The sequence below is a fragment of the Lathyrus oleraceus genome, chromosome 6 (assembly GCF_024323335.1).
Source record: "Lathyrus oleraceus cultivar Zhongwan6 chromosome 6, CAAS_Psat_ZW6_1.0, whole genome shotgun sequence".
Classification (NCBI taxonomy): domain Eukaryota; kingdom Viridiplantae; phylum Streptophyta; class Magnoliopsida; order Fabales; family Fabaceae; genus Lathyrus; species Lathyrus oleraceus.
Genome location: NC_066584.1, coordinates 500,038,465 through 500,060,587, shown reverse-complemented (window position 1 = coordinate 500,060,587; position 22,123 = coordinate 500,038,465). Strand labels below are relative to the sequence as shown.

The following is a 22,123-nucleotide window of genomic DNA, read 5'->3' as shown; positions in this document are numbered from 1 at the left end:
CAACACCCCATCCTTGTTCAGATAGAACACCATGGACAACCTCCTTAGAGTCTTTCGGTCCTTCTTGGATGCTCCCTCAGGATATTCTTGGGTCTCCAGATAGCGCTTGATATCTTAATACCACGGCTTCTCATCGTCAGGCACTATGTCAAAAGCAAACACATAAGCCGGTCTATCCAGACGTCCCACCTCAACACTGGGGAACTGATTCCACCACTGCACCTTAATCAAGGCAGCCAGAGTAGCCAAAGTATCTGCCAATGGATTCTCTTCTCTAGGCACATGATGCAATTCCACCTTGGTGAAAAACGTTAACAATCTCCTCGTATAATCCCGGTATGGAACTAAATGAGACTGATGCGTATACCATTTCCCGTTAACCTGGTTCACAACCAAAGCTGAATCTCCATATATGACAAGGTTCTTGATCCTTAAATCAATCGCCTCTTCAATCCCCAAGATACAAGCTTCGTATTCAGCCACGTTGTTGGTGCACTCAAATGTTAGTCGGGCAGCAAAAGGAATGTGGGATCCTTTCGGCGTAACCAAAACAGCACCAACACCACTACCATTCACGTTAACGGCCCCATCAAACATCAAAATCCATTCGGATTCAGGGTCAGGCCCCTCCTCCGGGATTGGTTCCTCACAATCTTTCGATTTGAGAAACATGATGTCCTCATCAGGGAATTCAAACTTCATTGGTTGATAATCCTCAATGGGTTGCTGAGCGAGGTAATCAGACAATACACTCCCCTTGATTGCTTTCTGAGAGGTATACTGTATATCATATTCAGTCAAAATCATTTGCCACCTCGCAACCCGTCCGGTCAATGCTGGCTTCTTAAAAGTGTACTTGATTGGATCCATCTTGGAAATCAACAAAGTGGTATGAACCAACATATACTGCCTCAGTCGGCGAGCAGCCCAGACCAAAGCACAACAAGTTTTCTTGAGCAGTGAATATCTTGTTTCACAGTCGGTAAACTTTTTGCTAAGGTAATATATAGCATGCTCTTTTCGACCAGACTCGTCATGCTGCCCCAATACACACCCCATAGACCCCTCGATGACCGTCAAGTACAGAATCAACGGTCGTCCCTCCACAGGAGGCATCAGAATCGGAGGCTCCTGCAAATACTCTTTTATCTTTTCAAATGTCGTTTGGCAATCATTATTCCACCTGACCGTTTGATCTTTTCTCAATAACTTGAATATAGGTTCACACATGGCTGTTAGGTGAGATATGAACCGTGAAATGTAGTTCAATCTACCTAAGAAACCACGAACCTCCTTCTCTGTTCTCGGTTCAGGCATTTCCTGTATTGCTTTTACTTTAGCAGGATCAACCTCGATTCCTCTTTCGCTTATAATAAACCCCAACAATTTACCGGACCGTACTCCGAAAGTGCACTTATTCGGATTCAACCTCAGTCTGAACTGTCTCAGCCGGTCAAACAACTTGGCCAGATCTACCAAATGCCCCTCTTCTATTTGGTACTTTGCTATCATGTCATCAACATAGCATTCGATTTCATGATGAATCATATCATGAAACAAAGTCACCATAGCCCCCTGATAAGTAGCATCGGCGTTCTTGAGACCAAATGGCATCACCTTATAACAAAAAGTGCCCCACGGTGTGATGAACGTTGTTTTCTCCATATCATCTAGCGACATTTTAATTTGATTATAGCCAGAAAAGCCATCCATGAAGGAAAACATCGATAACTGAGCTGTATTATCTACCAACACATCAATGTGAGGTAGTGGGAAATCATCCTTCAGGCTAGTTCTATTCAGATCCCGGTAGTCCTCACACATTTTCACCTTCCCATCCTTCTTCGGCACTGGCACAATATTCGCGACCCAAGGCGGATAATTAGTGACAGCTAGGAAACCAGCATCCAACTGCTTTTGTACCTCTTCTTTAATTTTCATGGCCATCTCAGGTCGAGTTCTGCGCAACTTCTGCTTCACTGGAGGACAATCTGCTCTCAACGGTAGCTTATGCACAACGATATCGGTATCCAACCCTGGCATATCTTGATAAGACCAGACGAAGATATCAACATACTCTTTCAACAAAGCTACCATTCTGCTCTTAACACTTCCCTCCAAAGCAGCCCCAATTTTCACTTCCTTTCTGACCTCGTCGGTACCCAGATTCACAACCTCGACTTGCTCCTCGTGTGGTTGAATCACCTTCTCCTCTTGTTTCAACAAACTGGCTAATTCCTCCGGTAGTTCACAATCTTCTTCGCCTTCTTCTTCGGCATGATAGATCGGATTGTCGAAGTCATATGAGGGTGTAACAGGATTGTTATCAAGGAGATCCGGAGAAATATCGCATCTGCATGAATGTTGATTCATGCATTGCTTTAGAACCGGAGTGAAATAAATTGAAAAAGGAAAATGAAAACATTGTCATTTTTATTTGTTTTTATTAAACTGTAAAAATAAGTGAAAAACAGGGAACACCGCTTTTAATTGAAAAAACATCCTTTTATTTATGATGCAAATATTGCAAAAATGAAACATGAGGTGGCCCTTACAATGAGCCATTATGTTTCGGGCAAAACGTATGGCTTTCATGCAAACAGAATTGAAAACAGAAATATTACTATTCACGATGAGTGACAGTGATGATCTTTGAGGCCTTCCAGCTCCCTGGTACGCACGATTTTATCCACGAGTCAAGTTCGCAGTCACTATCAATCTCTTCACCCACCGCACCAGCGTGACCTGGATCCAGCATCCCAGCACTGATGAACATGAACGGTTGACGATGTCCTCTATTTTGCCCAGACGAGTCTTGGCCTTCCTGATAGCCAACCCCAAACCTATCAGCTTTTACCACAATGTCCATCATTCTTCCCCAACCTGGGATTCCTCCATTCTTCACCACCTCCATGGCTTGTTTGTAAGAAGAAATGGACGGCTTTTTCTCTTTCTCAGCGATAATGGCATTCTCCACCTTGACGGTTTCAACTGCCTGACATGGTGTTTCAAATTTTTCACCATCCATTTCCACCTCCATCATTCTCTGAGTCGTTTCCCTCATCATTACACACTCGTTTGTGGCTACAGCCGCACAACAATTATCACAACCAGGGAAAGCTCCACTCTTCATCAGATGTCTCTGGACCACAGACATTGGAGTTTTTAACTGATCCCCATTCATCAGCCCAATCGTCCTCCTGTCCTCAGAAATTGCATTCACCCCCATCTGACCATGTGCGGGCATGGGATTAGTATTAACGTTTGGAGATTGTGCAAAATTGATGGCCTTGGAATCCACCAGGTCCTGGACAACATGCTTAAAAGCTTTACAATTCTCCATATTGTGTCCAGGGGCACCAGAATGGAATTCGCACTTGGCGTTCTCATCATAGTTAGCAGGCCTCTGGTCAGGTCTCAACGGATCCAACATCCTTGGCCGCACCAATCCAAGATCCTTCAACCTCTTCAACAGAAGAGCATACGTCATGGGTGGCTTATCAAAATGCCGATCTATCTTCCCTTTTCTCACTTGGCACCCGGTTTTCTGTACTCTCTGTTGAGGTGGCTGTTGTTGTTGTAGTACAGATTGATTACCAGTAGGAATGGTTACCGCAGCAGCATACGGGTGATAACGATCCCTACCCCTCTTGGCATGCACATCACTTGATTCAACCTCCTTCTTGTGCTGACCATTACCAGATGGTTTCTTCGATCCAGACGACGAAGCCTTTCTCTGAGTTTTCTCCGTTATCAGCCATTTTTCAATCCTTTCCACCCTCTCAGCGATTGCTTTCTGCCCCAAGGCGAGCCCTTGCACGACATTGAACAACTCCCTCATCATCTCTTTCAATTCGGGAATGTCGGCGTTGGGTGGATCCACCAGCTTGGACTTGTTGAGTCTAGTAGGATATCTGAGCGGAAGAGCTATGTACACTTGATTAGATACTGACACCTACAAAACAGAAAACAGGTTAATATGACTCACGCATGCAATGTCTATCCATATGAGGAACATTCTGTCTTTCGATCCTAGCTTCATCGAGACGGATAAAAATTTCGACCATAACATTCTGACATCAGGATGTCTCTCAACCAGAATCTCAATTGAGAATGTACCCTGAGTATGGATAGACATGGGTTAGATGCAGATGAATGCAAAATGGGAATGATGCTGATGTATGGATGCAATGCACTGTGCCATCCTCCAAGTCCTCTGAAAATCAACTGCACTGAGTTCCGGTCTCTGAACTGATCACAACCATCTGAGGGAACGAGTAACCCTAAATCCAACTCGGGAGGTTCCGAAATAAGCGGAACAGATATATCACCATCATCACTGGAGAACCACTGATCTGATAACCACAAAAACATCTGAATCATCCCAGGGAATCCTAAAATAAACGGATCCCCACTGATAAATACTACGGACAGAACTCCGGCGTCTCAGAAATAAATCCATAAATCCGACCTATAAATAGGACTCTGATCAATAACTGAACCAATAGTCACCAACAGAACATCACCATCAGAATCTGTGCTGTAATAATCGATCCTCCCCTCACAGGTAAATTCTAATCAGGTCATCCTAAGGCGGATAATAGTCTCGACAATCGGGCAAAGATACTCAACGTGTTTGCCCTTTCGGGTCTGCCGCTGCAGCTCTCTTAAGATCGTCTAAACCAAAGATCCGGGAATAAACGGTCACCGAAGTCAATAGCTCAGATGAAGTGACTCAACCAAAGTGGATACTCCACAAAGGAAGAGCTCCCTCAAAAGAACCTCGTCCAGCTTGTGGTATGTCACGTCGCCAAAAACATGTTGACCTAACATGAGAGGCAACATGAGACCACACTAGTCCTAGGTGTATACTCGGGCCTGGGTTTTAGCCCCACTCAGAACACCCATCCCAAAATCAGAGGAACCACCTGTACAGAAGACAGCACAATGATAGTATGATGCATGCAAACATTTATGCAAATATATACATACCATAATTATCATAAATGCAATAAACAGAGCAGCACAAGCAACCTAAACTATCCTAGAGAACGCTAGGAGAGACTCGCTCAGGAAAGATGGACCAGCAAGAGGTCAACTTCTATGTAGTCCCCAGCAGAGTCACCAGCTGACGCATCCGCGAAAAACAACCGGCGGGAAAAAGCAAAACAAATAGAGCCGCCACCGTGCGTTATTTATCTCAAACGAGGGAAAGGAAACGCTCGAAGTAAACCTGGAAAAGACATGGTCTCGTGACCAGAGAGAGATGGGATCGGGAGTCGGTTATGCGAAGGGAAGGTATTAGCACCCCTACGCATCCGTCGTACTCGACGGGATCCACGCTCAAAAGGATAGAAGAAAGGTTGCTAAACACTGCTCAAAAGAATGCACGCACACTGGAATAAAACACAGGTGGAAGGAGACAGAAGCGGACTCGGCAGGATGTCGCATCCTGGGCCTACGTAGTTTGTCAGAAACAAACATCAAAGTCGACGTAGTTCGGGGAAACGGGGAACGGGCTCGCTAGGATATCGCATCCTATGCCTACGTATCTCATCAGGAATGAGAGTCAGAGCTACCGTAGTTCGGCTAACACACGCCGAAACGAACACACACCAAGACGCTGAAACATCAGAGCAAACACACAACTGGAAACTGACTGCCAATGGTTGGGCTTACGTCCGACTCCAAACAAAAGAAACACAAGGAAGCCGAAGGCCAATAGCTGGACTTACATCAGCCTCCAAACACACAAACGCAAATAGGATATGGATTGCCAATCGCTGGTCTTACATTCATCTCCTAACACACACAAAAAGGTTATCAAACAGACAAGTTAATAGAGAGTCTGGCACTCGAGTCTAATAACTGTCAAGCAAAACACACGCGAAAAAGAAAAAGGGCGCCCGGAGATCTCTCTCATGATCTCCTGCCTACGTACCTCATCTGGTATGAGGATCAGGGCGACGTAGTTCCCCTGAACAGGGGAGAAATTTCTATCCTAACCAGAGACTGGGAAATGACAAACTAGAAGGGAGACTGACTCGAGCCTAATAGTTATCATGTAATCCAATAGTCCTAGGTTGAGGTTTCTAACAAGAGTTTGACTCACACAGGCAGTGAGTCAACTCAAGTCTATCTCTACGTACGTCAACTTCCTCAAAAGTTGATCATACGACTCCTACAGAAAGGAGATGAGAAGCTAAACAGATAAACATCAAAAGCAATTAGCACACACTATATCCAACCAAGGGGGCTCAAGCAAGGTTAGGCATTAGCCAAATGTACAAGGGGTGTTTAGGCTCTTAACCTCTAACATTGAGAGTTAGGGTGAGCATATGAAATGGAGATGAGGGTTATGCCTCATAGCTCTTATCCCTGGCCTGGGAGAGCTTGAATCAATGAAGGTGTGGGAGTCCAGAATGTGGGACTCTATTCCACATGACTTGACACAACAAGATTTTGGGTTTTTATTCAAAGTGCATCAACACATGGTGTGAGCAAGATGAATGACACAACTGAATAGCAGGGGGTGGATTGCACACCTCTTGTATCTGCCAATTGCCTCTTAAGAGGTCTTTTCCTGCTTGGCACAAAAGTAAACATTCACAAGCATTGCCTCTTAAGGAGGACTTCAGACAGGTGCCTGCCCACATAACAAGACAGGTCTTCCAGACTACATGAAGTCAGAGAGTTATACCTAGGTTAAGCAACCCACAAGCTAGCAATGCAAGTTCAAAAGAACTCAAAGCAACTTAGGTACCTGAAAAAATCTAAACCAATCAGCTTACAATCCAAACAATCAGACAGACAACAGTCATCATGCAATAGTACACAATCAGACAAAGCAATCAAGCATCATTGTGCAAGGCACAAGCTATAAGCCACTTGGTCTCAAAGCCTACAAAACAACTCAATATTAGCCAACATCAGTCAACTAATTAACTCAAATGAGTGAGCAACTCCAATCATGGAAATGTGCTTCTTAACCTGAAATCCACAATCCAAACAGTGAGTCCAAACCACTAGGTCAAAGCCTAGGGTCAAAAGCAGGTCAAACATTCAAAACAGAACATGAAATTTAACATGAATCAACTTCATTCAATCAAGAACACAATCCAAAAGGTCCCATATCCATATCATTAACCAAAAGCATTTCATGATCAATTGAAGTTCAAGGCAATTTTAAAGCTCAAATGTGACCAACCAGAATGAAAAATCTCAATTAAATCGGAAATGATTCAAAAAATTCCAACAAAATTCATGATCAATCACAACATCCATATCATGCATCACATAAAAAATCAGGGCAATTGGTGATCATTTGGCATGGCAAACACATCATTCAAGTTGAACATCACAAGGTGTGACACAAATTGTCACACCAACTTAGAAAAATCATAAAACAGAAATGACAATTGATAAAATACCAAATCAACACCAAAATGTCAAGCAATATGTCTAGTTATAGCATGCAAATTTTCACGTTAATTGGATCAAAGACCAGCATTCCACAACATGATAACCAAGGCAAGGTCACAAGTAGACATATGGTCACATAACCTAGCACCAAATAAAATCCAGCCGCGCATAATTTTGGAAATTATGATGAAAAAATAATAGACAAACAGAGGAACAAGTGGCAAAAAATTGGGTATTTTTTGGATCAATTTTCAATTTAATATGAATTTTTGAAGTTTGGAAAACAATGTTGAAATAAAATGGACAATGCATATGGAAATTGGAGGGAAAGATTAAATGGATTTAAGTTTGAAAATATGCAGCAAGTGATACGCGTATGGTGCACAGTGATACGCGTATGGTGCACAGTGATACGCGTATGGTGCGTGGTGGTTTCCACCATCTTCTTCGCGAAGACGGCGGAGCTACAGTGCATGTGTTCATAAAATTTTCCAGAATTTCGCAAAAAATGATATCAACAGAAAGCTCTTCCAATGGAGATTACAGATCAATCAATATCTAAGCCTAACCATCCATGGATTAAGAGATCGGAGCAAAAACATTTTGACATGTCAAACTTTAAACAAGCATAACTCATTCATTTTTTATCCATTTCACACGAATTTTATATCAGATTAATCAGCATGAAAAACTCTATCTAAACATGTTAATGGAATTAAGAATTGAGAGATTCGAAAACTGAACCTCTTGAAGAGCAGTCCCTAAAAGTGCACGATCCAAGGCTTTAAATGATCCAAATCAACTCCTGAGATGATAACTTGAAGCTTTATGTGTGAATTGAAGCTTGAAACGAACTAGATCTTGATTAATTTTCCACTTCCATCTTCATGAGTTTGCTTGAAATGTACACAAATTTTGCTCGAATTTGATGATCCAATGCTTGATTCTTCATCCACTACACTCAATAAACCAGAATATGGAAGAAAAATGCTATGATATGTGGAGATTTTTCAAGTTTTGATTGAGAGAAAAATTTGGAGGGAAAAAGCTTTAGATCTAAAAATGGTGAAAAATGATTAACCTCCTTCAAATTATGTTAGATTAGAGTATTTATATGCTTCCTTAATCACCTTGCTAATCCATAATTAACTTGGCTAAGTGAAATAAGGTGTTTTGCAAATTTTGAAAATGCATGGTGTATGCACTATTTTTTTGAATTTTGCAATTTCCCTCCAAAATTGACTTGAAAAATCACATGATCATATGATGAGATTTTATGCAATGTGATGCATGATTTGGAAATTAGAGGTCAAGAGGAGAATATTGCAAAAAGAAACACTCATTTTGGAGCTTTGAATTAAAAGATATGGCCATTTGAAATCCCATGCGAACTTGGCAATGATTTGATCATATCTCCTTAACCACATATGAGAAATACATGATCTTGGACTTTTTGGAAATGGGAGAGAAAGATATACAACTTTCATGTTCAATAAAATTTCATTTGAAGCTTTATTGATGATGTAATTTGAAGTTGAAGCTAGGTTAAAACCTTTCCATTTTTGGCAAATTCAAATTATAGGTCACTTTCTATTTTTGGAAAGTTTTGACCTGACTTTAAATTCTTCAATGTTGATGTTTGAAATGTAAAATGAGACTTGTTTGAACATGAATGAAGTATTTCTAATCACTTCCCACCTCCAAATCCACAGTTGACTTTGCAGCTGACTTCTGTTGACTTGGTCATGCACTGATGATTCTGAGCCTCAACTACTTGATGAAATGGCTCCACCATGAAACCCTAGATTATACAAGCTCCATAAAATCAAATGATGATCTTCATCTCATTAAAGACCTCATATCCTTGCAGAAACCCTGACTGGTAGAATGCAACTGATTAGGGTTGACCAGAGGTCAAAACCCTAATCCCAAGGAATCTGATCAGGAATAATGAACCATGATGATGATGGTGTACCATTTAAACCAAGATAATACTCAACCTCCTTGAGGAACCAAGAAACCCTAATTGAAGCACAAACCTCAGATGATTAGTGATCAATTTATGAGACCCTCAGGCTTGCATCTCTTAACCTTTCCATCTTCTGAGAAAGACCTAGGAGGATGACTTGCTCATTTCTCATGATATGCAATATGCAATGACTAATGCCCTAAAACATGAAATGCAATATGCTAAGCTAGTCCCAAGAAGAGGAGGGAAAATTTTGAGGTGTTACAGGTAGTGGTTGCAAGATTTACTTTGAGGGATGGTGGGTTAGAAGTTCTGGTGGTTGAGGGAGGTGTTTTTGATGGGGTGTAAATGGGAGTGTTTTAGGGGAGAGAAGAAGCAATAGGCTTTAATTTAACAAAGCGATAAGGAGGCATGGACTTACTTGGAGAATTAGCTAGAGGGACTAGAGGTCTTGACCCAAAGGTTTCTCCCAACTTTGCCTTTTTTGCCTTCTTGGGCTTATCAGAGGGCTCTCGCATCCTCTTCATAAAGTTTAGTGGATGCTCAGGTAGCCAGTCCACTTAGAACTCAAAAATGTCCATCCCTTGGTTTACAAGATCTTGTAGATAGTGAGCTACCACTTCTGGAGGGTCAATCTTGGAGAACAAATAAAGATCGTTGGGGATCTTCTTTTGGTCCTTCAGTGCTTCCCAGGAAGTGTCTAGAGTTGGTTTAAGTCTGACCTGCTCAATCATCCTCATACTCATCATATTTGGAGCATTCAGAGGTCTTCCAGTGTCAAACGTGACATCTTCCATCAGATTGTGACGGATCAGATGATCCATCAATCCACTCTCAATCAGAACATTCGAGATAAGTCTTCCCAAAGGAATGTAGTTTCTGGTCTTCAAGTTATTTCTGGTATCTTTGACAGAATCTCTAAGATACTTGAAGAGAAACGCTGGCAGATTCAATTTCAGCCCTTTGTGGATGCAATAAAGGATGCACTTCTGATCCGTGTTGATATGGTCAGAAGAGTTTGATGTAGGGTGGTGATGGATAGTGCCCAGGATGATCTTCAGCCAAACACGGAGATTCTGATGAAGTTCTTTGTTTTTGGGGTGTTTGCCCTCAGTGTTCTGTTGAAAGATGGTGGAGGCAATTTCTTGGGACAAATACTTTGCCCTAGGTGAAGCTGGTAATCTTGATTGCATCATAATGAGTCACCCCACAAAGAAAATTAGGAAGGAGGAACCTCGCTGCTAGGAGAATTCTTGACATCCACCTCCTTTGAGGTAGGAAAAACAACTCATCCCCCTCATGTTTCTGGACTTTGGTCCTTGGTGAGTTAAGAGGCTAGCTTTCAGCCTGCCTTTTGGTCCCTTTGGCAATCACGCCTCAGGATGGCTTTAAGGGATGTGGGTGAGTGCGTGTGTGTGTGTGTGTGAGAGAGAGAGAGAGAGAGAGATTTAAAAAATGATATTTTGATATTTTTTGGTAATTTCTGTTTGGGACAAAAAATTGTCTCATGGTTTAGTGAAATGCAAGAATTTAAGTTTTTGTTTAGTCTCTTGTCATTTGTTTTGTGCAATCTTATAATTAGTTTGTGCATCAAACATGGTACAAAAACAGTTGTTATGTCTAGCCCCTCATTTTTTATTGAATCAAACGCATCCTAAAACTGACAAAGTGCCAAAAATTAGTTTGTTGTCAAGTCACATCAATTTTCGTAAGACACGCTTAAGATTTGATTGATAATGAGAAGAAACTGAAAAGAGGGAAATATGTGAGAGGGTGTGAGAGAAGAGAGAAATATAGTTGATTTGATGTATCGAATGGTATAAGAAAAATATATATGTGAAATAGAGAAGATTGAAATGTTGATTATTTTTAAAAGTTCCAAAATACCCTTAATTAAAAATTCTTAATAAAAATCATGTATTAAATAACTAAACTCAAATTTCTATTCTAGTAATTTAATGGAATTTAGTTTATTTTAAGTTAATTAAGATTATTACATTTAATTAATTTCTAATTTTAATTAAAAAAAGAAAATTAAACAAAGGTAAGGAGGTTTGTTATCTATAACAATATATAAAGGGAAAACTTAGTTTTGGTGTAGCCTGTTTTTCTACCAATTTTATCCTTAGATAACTTACTAAATAACTTCTATTGAAACCACTATTATCTTCTTTCACATAACTTCATACTATTAACTTCTTATATTACTTCCAATTAAAATTAACATTGAATAAAACAATATCGTATATATTTTCACGTATATTTATTTAAAAAGCGAACAGAGTGCCCGTCTGGACGCTAGTATAAGATAAAAGAAAAAGTATGGTCATCACATAAATATATTAGATAGTAAGAGGTATTAAAGGAAACAAAATTAGTATTCAGCTTTTAGATGTTTTCTTCACTAGATAAGAGAGGGTCCAGTGGAGCACATCACCATTTATTTATCTTTTAATTAATTTTTTAATATATACTTGAGAAAAATTAGATGTTTTCTTCACTAGATAAGAGAGAAATAATTTTATATCAGTCTGGGAGAGGATGCTCTAGAACATATCGCCGTTCATTTTCAAAATGGGAATAGATTGTCTCGGTTCAAAATAAATTAGTGAAATCTCAATAATTTTTCTCAAATACATATTAAAAAATTAATTCAAAGATAAATGAATGGTGATGTGCTCCACAGGACCCTCACCCGTTAAAAGTTTATCGGAGTCCATGCCTTTTTTTTTAACTTTTCTCTTTCATGTATCTCTCTTTCATAGAGCATGAATATAGTTGGCCAGATTAGTGTGTCTACACAGTAATTAAAGGCATCATGGCAGTGTATTTAGATTTTTGAGAAAGCAAGGCGTGTTTACATATGACCAAGTTCTCACATTTGAGAATGTTCTTTAACTATTTTCACTACCAATAGTACCAATTAGAAGCAATGGGATAAATTGCAAGGTATTTGGGATAGATTATATTGATCTTTAGAAAATGTAATTGAATTGTTAAAAAAAGTATGAAGTGTAATATAATATAAAAATTTGAGTGGGCCTCATTTAAAGAATTTGGATATTTTTAATTCTCTCATTTTAATCACATTTTTAATAAAGGATAAAAATTATGAATGAAAAGTGTGCGTGAGTGCGGCCTCGTGATGAAGTTTTGAATCTTGAGAATATATTTTTTTCAAGATCTCATGTTTGAATCATACTAAATACAAATTGCTTACAAAAGATTTGTGGATAAAAAATATTATAACACCATTCACTAAAAAGATTTTTTTTTTAATTAAAAAAAATTAATATATTTACAAGGATCGCGAACATTATTTTAAAAAGGAAAAAAATAAAATGTATCATAATTTTTGAAAATAGTAAACTTATACTTTAATATATCCAAAATATATTCAATGTATTAAATATTTATAGCAATAGACAATCATGATCATAACTTTTATTTTATAAAGAGGTTTAAAATATAAAAATCATTCCATATTAACTAATACCCATTTATTTATATTCTCTTAAAATAAATATTTTGTTGCATAACTAACATGTGCATAATGAATTATATTTCTTAACTTCATATTTAATAATGTTCTATTTTATATCCATATAAGAATCACATTAGAAAATAAATTATGAACCAAAATCATTAATATTTTCTATAACTTTTTTCATAAATATTTGTCAACTTTGAATAGTAAAAAGAAATATAAATTACTTTTAATATCAAAATGATCCAGAAATAATTTTTTTTCATATTAGCATGCACATATAATATGAGATAAGAAATTATAAATTTCAAATCTGTTGCAACACTTCAGAAATGTTGTTTATATCTGAATTTAAACATACTGCAACACTTCATAAGTATTGTCTATTTAAAATTAATCTTCACTTAAATATTTTCTTGTTATTTTAAAACACACTCAAAATTATTACTATAATAATTAATAATTTACAACAAAAAAATGTTTAAATTCAATGTATACTAATTCAAAAATAACTTTTGTAATTTCAGAGATATCATACGTGATCTAATAATTTTGATATCAAAAAATAAAAATAATATATATTTTTTTAATTTTATTTTGTAGAGATTAAAACAACCAAATTTATCGAAACTAAAAATCAAAAATATTATAACCATAGTGATTAAAGTCACATTTAAATGGTTATAAAAAATACATTTTAATTTAAATTGACTTTGAAGTAAAGTGATAAAAAATACATTTTAACTATTTTTTTTCAGGAATTTCTTATCCTATCCTATGGGGTGGAAAAATACCTTATAAAAAACCAAAAATGCCCCTCAAATTTCAAGAATGCATCTCCGAAAATACATTTCCTAAACTCACAAGAAAAGGCAAACTGAAATATAGTATCGGTTGTGAATGAAATAATTGTCAATAAAAAAGGTTGTCTGGACAATGTTTTGTTGAAAATATCGCAGGTTAGATGCATGTAGCTAAATGTGATGAAAAATACATCAATCAAAAGTATAACTTGAATCCTTAAAGAACAGAGACGAGGAATTTTAAAAAAAAAATACTTGAAGTTACTTATGGATTATACAAGTAATGTTTGGAAATGTTTTTGAGTTCTAGAATTATATTTCCAAAGACATGAAATACATTTCCGGAATAATTTAAGTCATAAAATTAGGACGTGACTCAAAACCGAATGAATTGTGTGTATGAGATATGTTCGGAGATGCATTTTCGAAATTTATAAACATTTTAATATTTTCATGTGGTGCCTAAATAATATATATGGAGCATTAAAAATTCATTTTTTTCACACCCCTACGTAGAACTACTAGGGACTTGTTTGAATTAGTTTTTAAAAACTTAAAAACAAAAAATTTGTTTGAATGATTTGTTTTAAAAAATACTTTTGCAAAATTATTTTTAATTTTTCAGTTTTCAAAACTAAAAAACCAAAACAATATGTTTTTCTTTTCATTTTTCAATTTTGTTTTCAAAAATGATAAAAAAACACGTCATTTTTTATTAATGGCACAATAATTATATAAAACTTTTGTATAAGTTCTGTTCTACATTCTCTTTACTATCAATCATAAGTTTATATATATATATATATATATATATTATATATATATATATATATATATATATATATATATATATATATATATATATATATTATAGATTAACTTAATTATTTATTGATTTATAAGATTGTATATTTTTTAACTTCTTTTTATTGTATAATATATTACAAGTTAACTCATTATATTAAATATTTTATAATTGATTAAATTTATAAATAAGTTTAATGTATATATTTTTTATATTATCAATCAGTCTACATTATTAAAAATATTTAATTATATAATAAACATGTTTGATTAGATATAAATTTTTCTTTAACTCTACTTTATAAACAAAAAATAATTCATTAGGAACTAAATGATCATAAAATTATTTCTTATTTTTTGTTATTTAATATAATCAAATTTAAAAATTAAATTATCAAAGAATTTTATCATCTTATTATTTTTAAAACAGTTTAAAAAAATTAAATAATCAAATATATTTTCTCACTCCTAAAAACAGATTTCAAAGAATTGATTATCAAGCAACTTTTTTTCTCATTCTCATTTTTAAAATAATAAAACAGATATACAAAACACATTTTTAGAACTAAAAATTAAAAGTCTTTCAAACAAGCCCTAGATATCTACATCTAGGCTGGGTCAAAATAACCTCAAAGAAGAACAAAACTAAGCTAACTAAACTGCCAAACTTAACCAACCTGTCTTGAAATTAATCGAACCAATTTAGATAATTTGCCAACCAAACTATTATTTCTCATACTTTACTGACCAAAACCAAACTGGAAATAACTCAACCAAACTGTAAGAACTGAACTGCAAATAACCTCTCAGACTCAGTTTTTAAAGCGACAAATGAACTTTAGAGAGCCGTGTATACAAATAAAAGGGTAATGTGAGAGTAAAGAGTTTTGCTGAATTCTTCAATGTAATTCTTCTTGACTATTTTCCCAATCAGTTTCACTTTAATCATTACCTTTATTTTTGAAATCAAAGATTGGTTTCATTATCATGTAGGCAATAAAAATTGAAACAATTGAAACAATGAAAGTGAAAAATACTCTCCACAAATTCATTCACTAGCAACAAGTAGTTCAAACAACATGAACTCGGTAGTTATTAAAAGAATTTAGAAAAAAGATATAACAATTTGGTTTACCATTAAAACAATACAATTCAGGAAAAAGGGTTTAATAGCAGTTCAGTTTGGTTCAAAACTAAGAATTGGTTCACCGAAATATTAACTCGGTTTGGTTTGATTCAGGAAAAAAAACTATAACAGTTTGGTTTGGTTCTTCTGAACTCTTATGATTCGGTTCAGTTTTCTTATTCTTACATAACTGAACCATGAACAGTCCGATTCTATCTACATCTGTAACATTAGTTGACTAAGGTTAGCATTCATCACTATACAGAATTCGTTATTCATCTCAATTTGCTTCTTCCAATTTGTGATTTCTTTAGTTGTGATAAGTATTGTCAAATAACAAATAGCAGCTATGGTGGAATTTAGGAAAACTACAATTGTCCGTTATCTGAACTATGCCTATTAGTGTTATCAAATAGAGGCGCTAAAGCATAGCAAAATTCAAAAGTTAAGGCCTTTTCATCCTTGTTGAGAAATTAAAAGAAAATGCAATACGATAACGCATGTAAACATCTTATCAATTATAATGAAAATTTGAAATCTGCAGACATACAAACCCTTTTGTAATCATCCTACACTATAATTCATTTGCACATATGGCAATAAAGATCACACATAGCATCTCGACGTCTAATAAGAATTCAAAAATCACGTGAAATTGTAGAAGACTGATTCTAAGTTCTAACCCATCAACAAACAAGCTAATCAACCTTGGAACATGTCACATTAAAATTCCTCCTGCCATAAAAATTAGCATTTCCATTATTGAGTTATTTTGCCAGCACAATAGCATGGGAAAATTCAAGTAGCAAAAGCATGCAAACTTATAGTTATAAGTTACTACTGAAAACACAGTATCATATATCATATTGTCAATTATATGTACTAGACTAAAGTGGTTTCACTCACCTAAACTTCATTACACACTCCACTTCCACACACCAACATTTAGAAACTGCATAAATCTAGCAGCCGAGATAAACTTATTAATACCTTTAACCAATTCATGATGTAGATGTAGGTCCTCCGGAGCTCACATTCTCAGACACCGGTGCAGAAGGAGGAACATATATGCGTGCTTTCTTGAGAATTTCAGCAACCACCCAATGTTTACGCTTGCTCAAAGGCCTAGAAGAATCCAATCGAACCTGAAATAAGAACCATCAAAACATACACTTGTTTAGTTTTCTTGCAAAACCAAGAACACAGCCAATCCAAAATTGAACTCCATCTGTCTCAAATTATAACACCCGTGGTTTTAAATTGTAGTCCGCAACCACAATTGGGGCTGCAATATTGCTGATGCGGTAACTTCCGCAACCGCATGTGGTTGCAATATTGTTGATGCGGTAGCTTCTGCAACCGCATAGGACCGCAATTGCAATGTGATCTAAAATCAAATGTCCAATCATATAAGAAACCACATCAGACAATTTCCCCAATATTTCTTCAAGTATTTTCATCAAAAGTTCAAAAATCAAAATTTCAAAACCCTATGACTCAATTTACTTATGATGAAATAAAAAGTCTTAACTTAAGTGCTTTTTCACCATGTATTTCGAACATCTTTCAATAAAAATTCACAATGCAACAGCCGCAATCGCAACACCCGAAACTGCAATTTAAAACCATGACATCCTTTTGAAACATATACTTCTTGACACTTTGTAGTACAAGAAAATATTATCAATCCTGGATCACAAAAAAAAGCGGTTTGTCTATATTCCGTAATAGCGGCTATTCAACAACACTATACAATCAAATCAATAGACATAACTTTACAAATACTAACCCTGTCACCGATATTACAAAGATTATTCTCGTCGTGAGCCATGAACTTTGAAGTGCGCTTAACATATCTGTTGAACACCGTGTGGTGAAATAATCTATCCACTGCCACCACAACCGACTTCTGCATTTTATTCGAAACCACCATTCCTACTACTTGCTTCATTTTCTCTTATCTCCTAATCCCAACAAACTCTAATTCAGATTCATTCGTATAAGTAAAACAAACTAGTAGCAAATTAAATCTCACACTATCACAAGTGAATTTCCAAGAGAAAATATATTAATCACAAATAATTGTTACCAGGTTTAACTACTATTCTCCTAAAAATCAAATAATCGTAACGGTACAAAAATTTAGATTGTGAAGGTTTTACATACGGAACTATTTTGTCAATTTGTGCCTGTTTAATGCGAAATCTCGATGCGGCGTGAAGAAAAAACGAAAAAGCGAACAAACAATAAAAACCTGAAAGGATTTGTCACTGTTTGTGGCGGTTTTTGGCTGCATTTCCGATGAGTCGATTCAGTTCGGCGACTCCAACTTGTTTCTGATACACCTAAGCGGCTGCGGCTGGATTCATTTTTTCTTGTTTGATGGAACTGACTGGATGGGCCTGTTGGAACTGGATGGGCCTGTTGGAAAGGAAATGGATTGTTTGATGGAACTGACTGGATGGGCCTGTTGGAAAGGAAATGGATTGGGCTTGGTATTGGTATTTGAGGATTTCTCCTCACAGGAAAATAGTAAAATGTATCATAATTTTTGAAAATAGTAAACTTATACTTTAATATATCCAAAATATATTCAATGTATTAAATATTTATAGCAATAGACATTCATGATCATAACTTTTATTTTATAAAGAGGTTTAAAACATAAAAATCATTCCATATTAACTAATACCCATTTATTTATATTCTCTTAAAATAAATATTTTGTTGCATAACTAACATTTGTATAATGAATTATATTTCTTAACTTCATGTTTAATAATGTTCTATTTTATATCCATATAAGAATCACATTAGAAAATAAATTATGAACCAAAATCATTAATATTTTCTATAACTTTTTTCATAAATATTTGTCAACTTTGGATAGTAAAAAGAAATATAAATTACTTTTAATATCAAAATGATCAAGAAATAATTTTTTTTTCATATTAGCATGCACATATAATATGAGATAAGAAATTATAAATTTCAAATCTGCTGCAACACTTCAAAAATGTTATTTATATCTGAATTTAAACATACTGCAACACTTCATAAGTATTGTCTATTTCTGAATTCAAAAGTTAATCTTCACTTGAATATTTTCTTGTTATTTTAAAACACACTCAAAATTATTACTATAATGATTAATAATTTACAACAAAAAAATGTTTAAATTCAATGTATACTAATTCAAAAATAATTTTTGTAATTTCAGAGATATCATACGTGATCTAATAATTTTGATATCAAAAAATAAAAATAATATATATTTTTTAAATTTTATTTTGTAGAGATTAAAACAACAAAACTTATCGAAACTAAAAATCAAAACTGTTATAACCATAGTGGTTAAAGTCACATTTAAATGGTTATAGAAAATATATTTTAATTTAAAATTGACTTTGAAGTAAAGTGATAAAAAATACATTTTAACTATTTTTTTCCAGGAATTTCTTATCCTATCCTATGGGGTAGAAAAACATCCTATAAAAAACCAAAAATGCGCCTCAAATTTTAAGAATGCATCTCCGAACGTATCACATGCACACACAACTCATTCGTTTTTGAACCACTCCCCAATTTTATAACTTACTTTATCCGGAATAGCATTCTGAGAATGTCTCTGAAAATACATTTCCTAAACTCACAAGAAAAGGCAAACTAAAATATAGTATCGGTTGTGAATGAAATAATTGTCAATAAAAAAGGTTGTTTGGACAATGTTTTGTTGAAAATATCGTAGGTTAGATGCATGTAGTTAAATGTGATGAAAAATACATCAATCAAAAGTATAACTTGAATCCTTAAAGAACAGAGACGAGGAATTTTATAAAAAAAAATACTTGAAGTTACTTATGGATTATACAAGTAATGTTTGGAAATGTTTTTGAGTTCTAGAATTATATTTCCAAAGACATGAAATACATTTCCGGAATAATTTAAGTCATAAAATTAGGACGTGACTCAAAACCGAATGAATTGTGTGTATGAGATATGTTCGGAGATGCATTTTCAAAATTTATAAACATTTTAATATTTTCATGTGGTGCCTAAATAATATATATGGAGCATTAAAAAATTATGGTTCATCACATCGAAGGGAGAAAAGTAAGATAGAATTTCAAGTAAAGATCATTTATTTTACACTTTATTGCTCATATTAATCATGCATATTGTCTGGAAAAAACTAGCGTTGTGTCCGGAAATGTATCTCCGGAACGAGTATAAACTTTTTCGGAGATGCATTTCCAGAACTAGTATATGTTCATTTTTTCAGTTCTGTTTTCAGCAGTAGTGCTTATTTACTATTTTGTGATAATTGTTTTCATTAGATATGGTGCACCCCGATATTTTCCCAAAACAAATTGTTTCTTCGAATGTCTAAGGTGTTATTGCAAATGCAATAGATGTTGGGAACCGATTTAAAAACGAGCAAGAGTTTGAATCTCGTGATCAAATGCTTCAATGAGTTCGTATGGAAGTCTCTAAGCTTGAATTTGGCTTAAACACGGTCTCTTTGGTTTAAATACCACTTTTCTGGTTTAAACACTTGTCATACCCCAAAATTCACCCTACCCTTCACAAAGTTCATCTAGGTCACTAACCTTAATCATCTGCATATCACTGTGATCATTCATTTCACCTGCATAACCATGTTCCAATACAAGAGGACAGGTATCATGAATTCAAATCTTTGTGCTTGCACTTAGTGGGAGCTAGGGTTTCTCTGCAATTAAAGGTGGCTCAATCAATCAAATCCTAATTGGAGGTAGCTTTTGAGGCTTGTATATGTTCTTATCATTGGTGACTCAACTTTGGCTAAATGGTGAAGCAAAACCCTAATATTTGGATCCTCATTTAATCATGGTGTCCCCAAGCCCTAATTCATGGCTACCACCTATTAGGTGTGCTCCTAACCCCATTTCATTGTCCCATCATCATTCTATGGTGTGTATGTTTCACTTGTTTGGTAAGGATCCCTTCAAGACCCACTTGTTCATGGCCTACTATGGAGGTTTTCTTGGTTTGATTAACATTCACTCCATGGTCTTACAATTCATCTTTAGCTTGTCTATAATCATTGATTCAAGCCCATTTTGATGGCATGACATCCACTTAATTCCTTTCATCCCTAACATTTCATATGATCATTTCTCCATGCCTAGCCCAAGCAAGGCCATTATCTTATACTCCCTCCTCAATGTTTTACCCTGGCCCAATGCTCATGTTCATCATTAATTACTTTAACTTATCTTAATTTATTCATTAATCTTAGTTAATTTTTGTTGATTAACTTTATTTTCTGTTTTTTTAATATTGTTAGAATTTACATAATTTTAGATCTTGGTATGAAATAGGGATTTCTTGATTTTTTTATTAATTAGGAATTAACATAGCATTATTTTATTAATTAGGTTTAGTTAGGGATTAATGTGATTTAGTTTGATTAGAAAATTAGGTTAATCATGTTGATTTTGATCCTAATTTTTTAGAATTAATTCCATTGTTAATCTTGCCATGATTTAACATAACTTGTCATTAGATTTTGGTTAATCCACTTTGTTGATTTTATTCATATTTTGATTAGTATGTTTAATTGTAGATTTCTACCATGATTATATTTTAGGTTAATTTTTCTATTCGATTTGTATATCACATTATGATTGTTATGATCATGTAGTTTAGAATTCAAGTTGTAATTTGAATTATGAATCTCCCATTTTGATTGTGATCCTAATTCATGCTTGGGTAGATTTAGATATTTAGAATTAATATTCATTTTTATTTGAATTTTAATTGATTCACTTGGTTTGTGATCATATTGATAAATTGAAAATCCCATTTCAATTTAGATGATGAATGTCTTATATGCCTTGATTTCATTTGCCATGATCACATGATAGATCTTTGATTACTTTTCATTGATTAATCTATTACCATTTGAATTGATTTAAATCTTTGAACATGTTTACATCTATTGCATCATTTTCATCCATTTGACTTAATCTCATGCTAATCCGGTTTGTTGCTTTGTGTTTACACATGTGACTTTGAGATTCAAGCTCACTCCTAACTAAAGGAAAATTGCGATCCAAAACACATCGAGAATTAAACTTTTTCCTTTAGTGATCCTTACGAATGGGCATGATCAGGGATAGAAACAATTACCTCTTGTGGCGATTGAAACTTTTGATGCAGATCTAAGGAGTGATCACGAGCGTTGAATGGTGACAACACCTTTACTCAGTTCACACGAATGGATTCCTTCAGTCTTAGTGCTAGCTACTACGAATGAAGGCTTTGAGTGAGAGATAGAGAGAAGAAAAATTTAATCTAATGAAATGCTTTTGCACAAGGATTCTATTTATAGAACCACTCGTGTGGGCTGTAAGCTAAAAAGTCTACTTAAGTGTATGTGGCCCATATCTTATGGTATACCGAAAATCACTTAAGCGTATGGTACCTTACCATATTTCGTATTCTACTTAAGTGCACCGTACCTTACG

General features: G+C 35.0%; 1 protein-coding gene across 5 annotated transcripts in view; it reads right to left on the bottom strand.

Annotated features, from left to right (window-relative positions):
- Positions 1-18,021, bottom strand: part of LOC127091085 (uncharacterized) — a 42,505-nt gene extending 24,484 nt beyond the window's left edge. The window contains exons 1-4 of one of the 5 annotated variants that reach the window (XM_051029620.1): positions 17,866-17,997; positions 17,401-17,575; positions 16,602-16,756; positions 16,106-16,346 (exon numbers count right to left, since the gene is read on the bottom strand). In XM_051029620.1, the coding sequence (XP_050885577.1) occupies positions 16,613-16,756; positions 17,401-17,562 (306 nt within the window). In that variant the 5' untranslated portion in view covers positions 17,563-17,575; positions 17,866-17,997 and the 3' untranslated portion in view covers positions 16,106-16,346; positions 16,602-16,612. Of the gene's footprint in view, positions 1-16,105; positions 16,347-16,601; positions 16,757-17,158; positions 17,224-17,400; positions 17,576-17,865 lie in introns of those variants that run through there. The other 4 variants (XM_051029622.1, XM_051029621.1, XM_051029617.1 and 1 more) reach the window with 4 other exon arrangements.
- Positions 18,022-22,123: the final 4,102 nt, after the last annotated feature.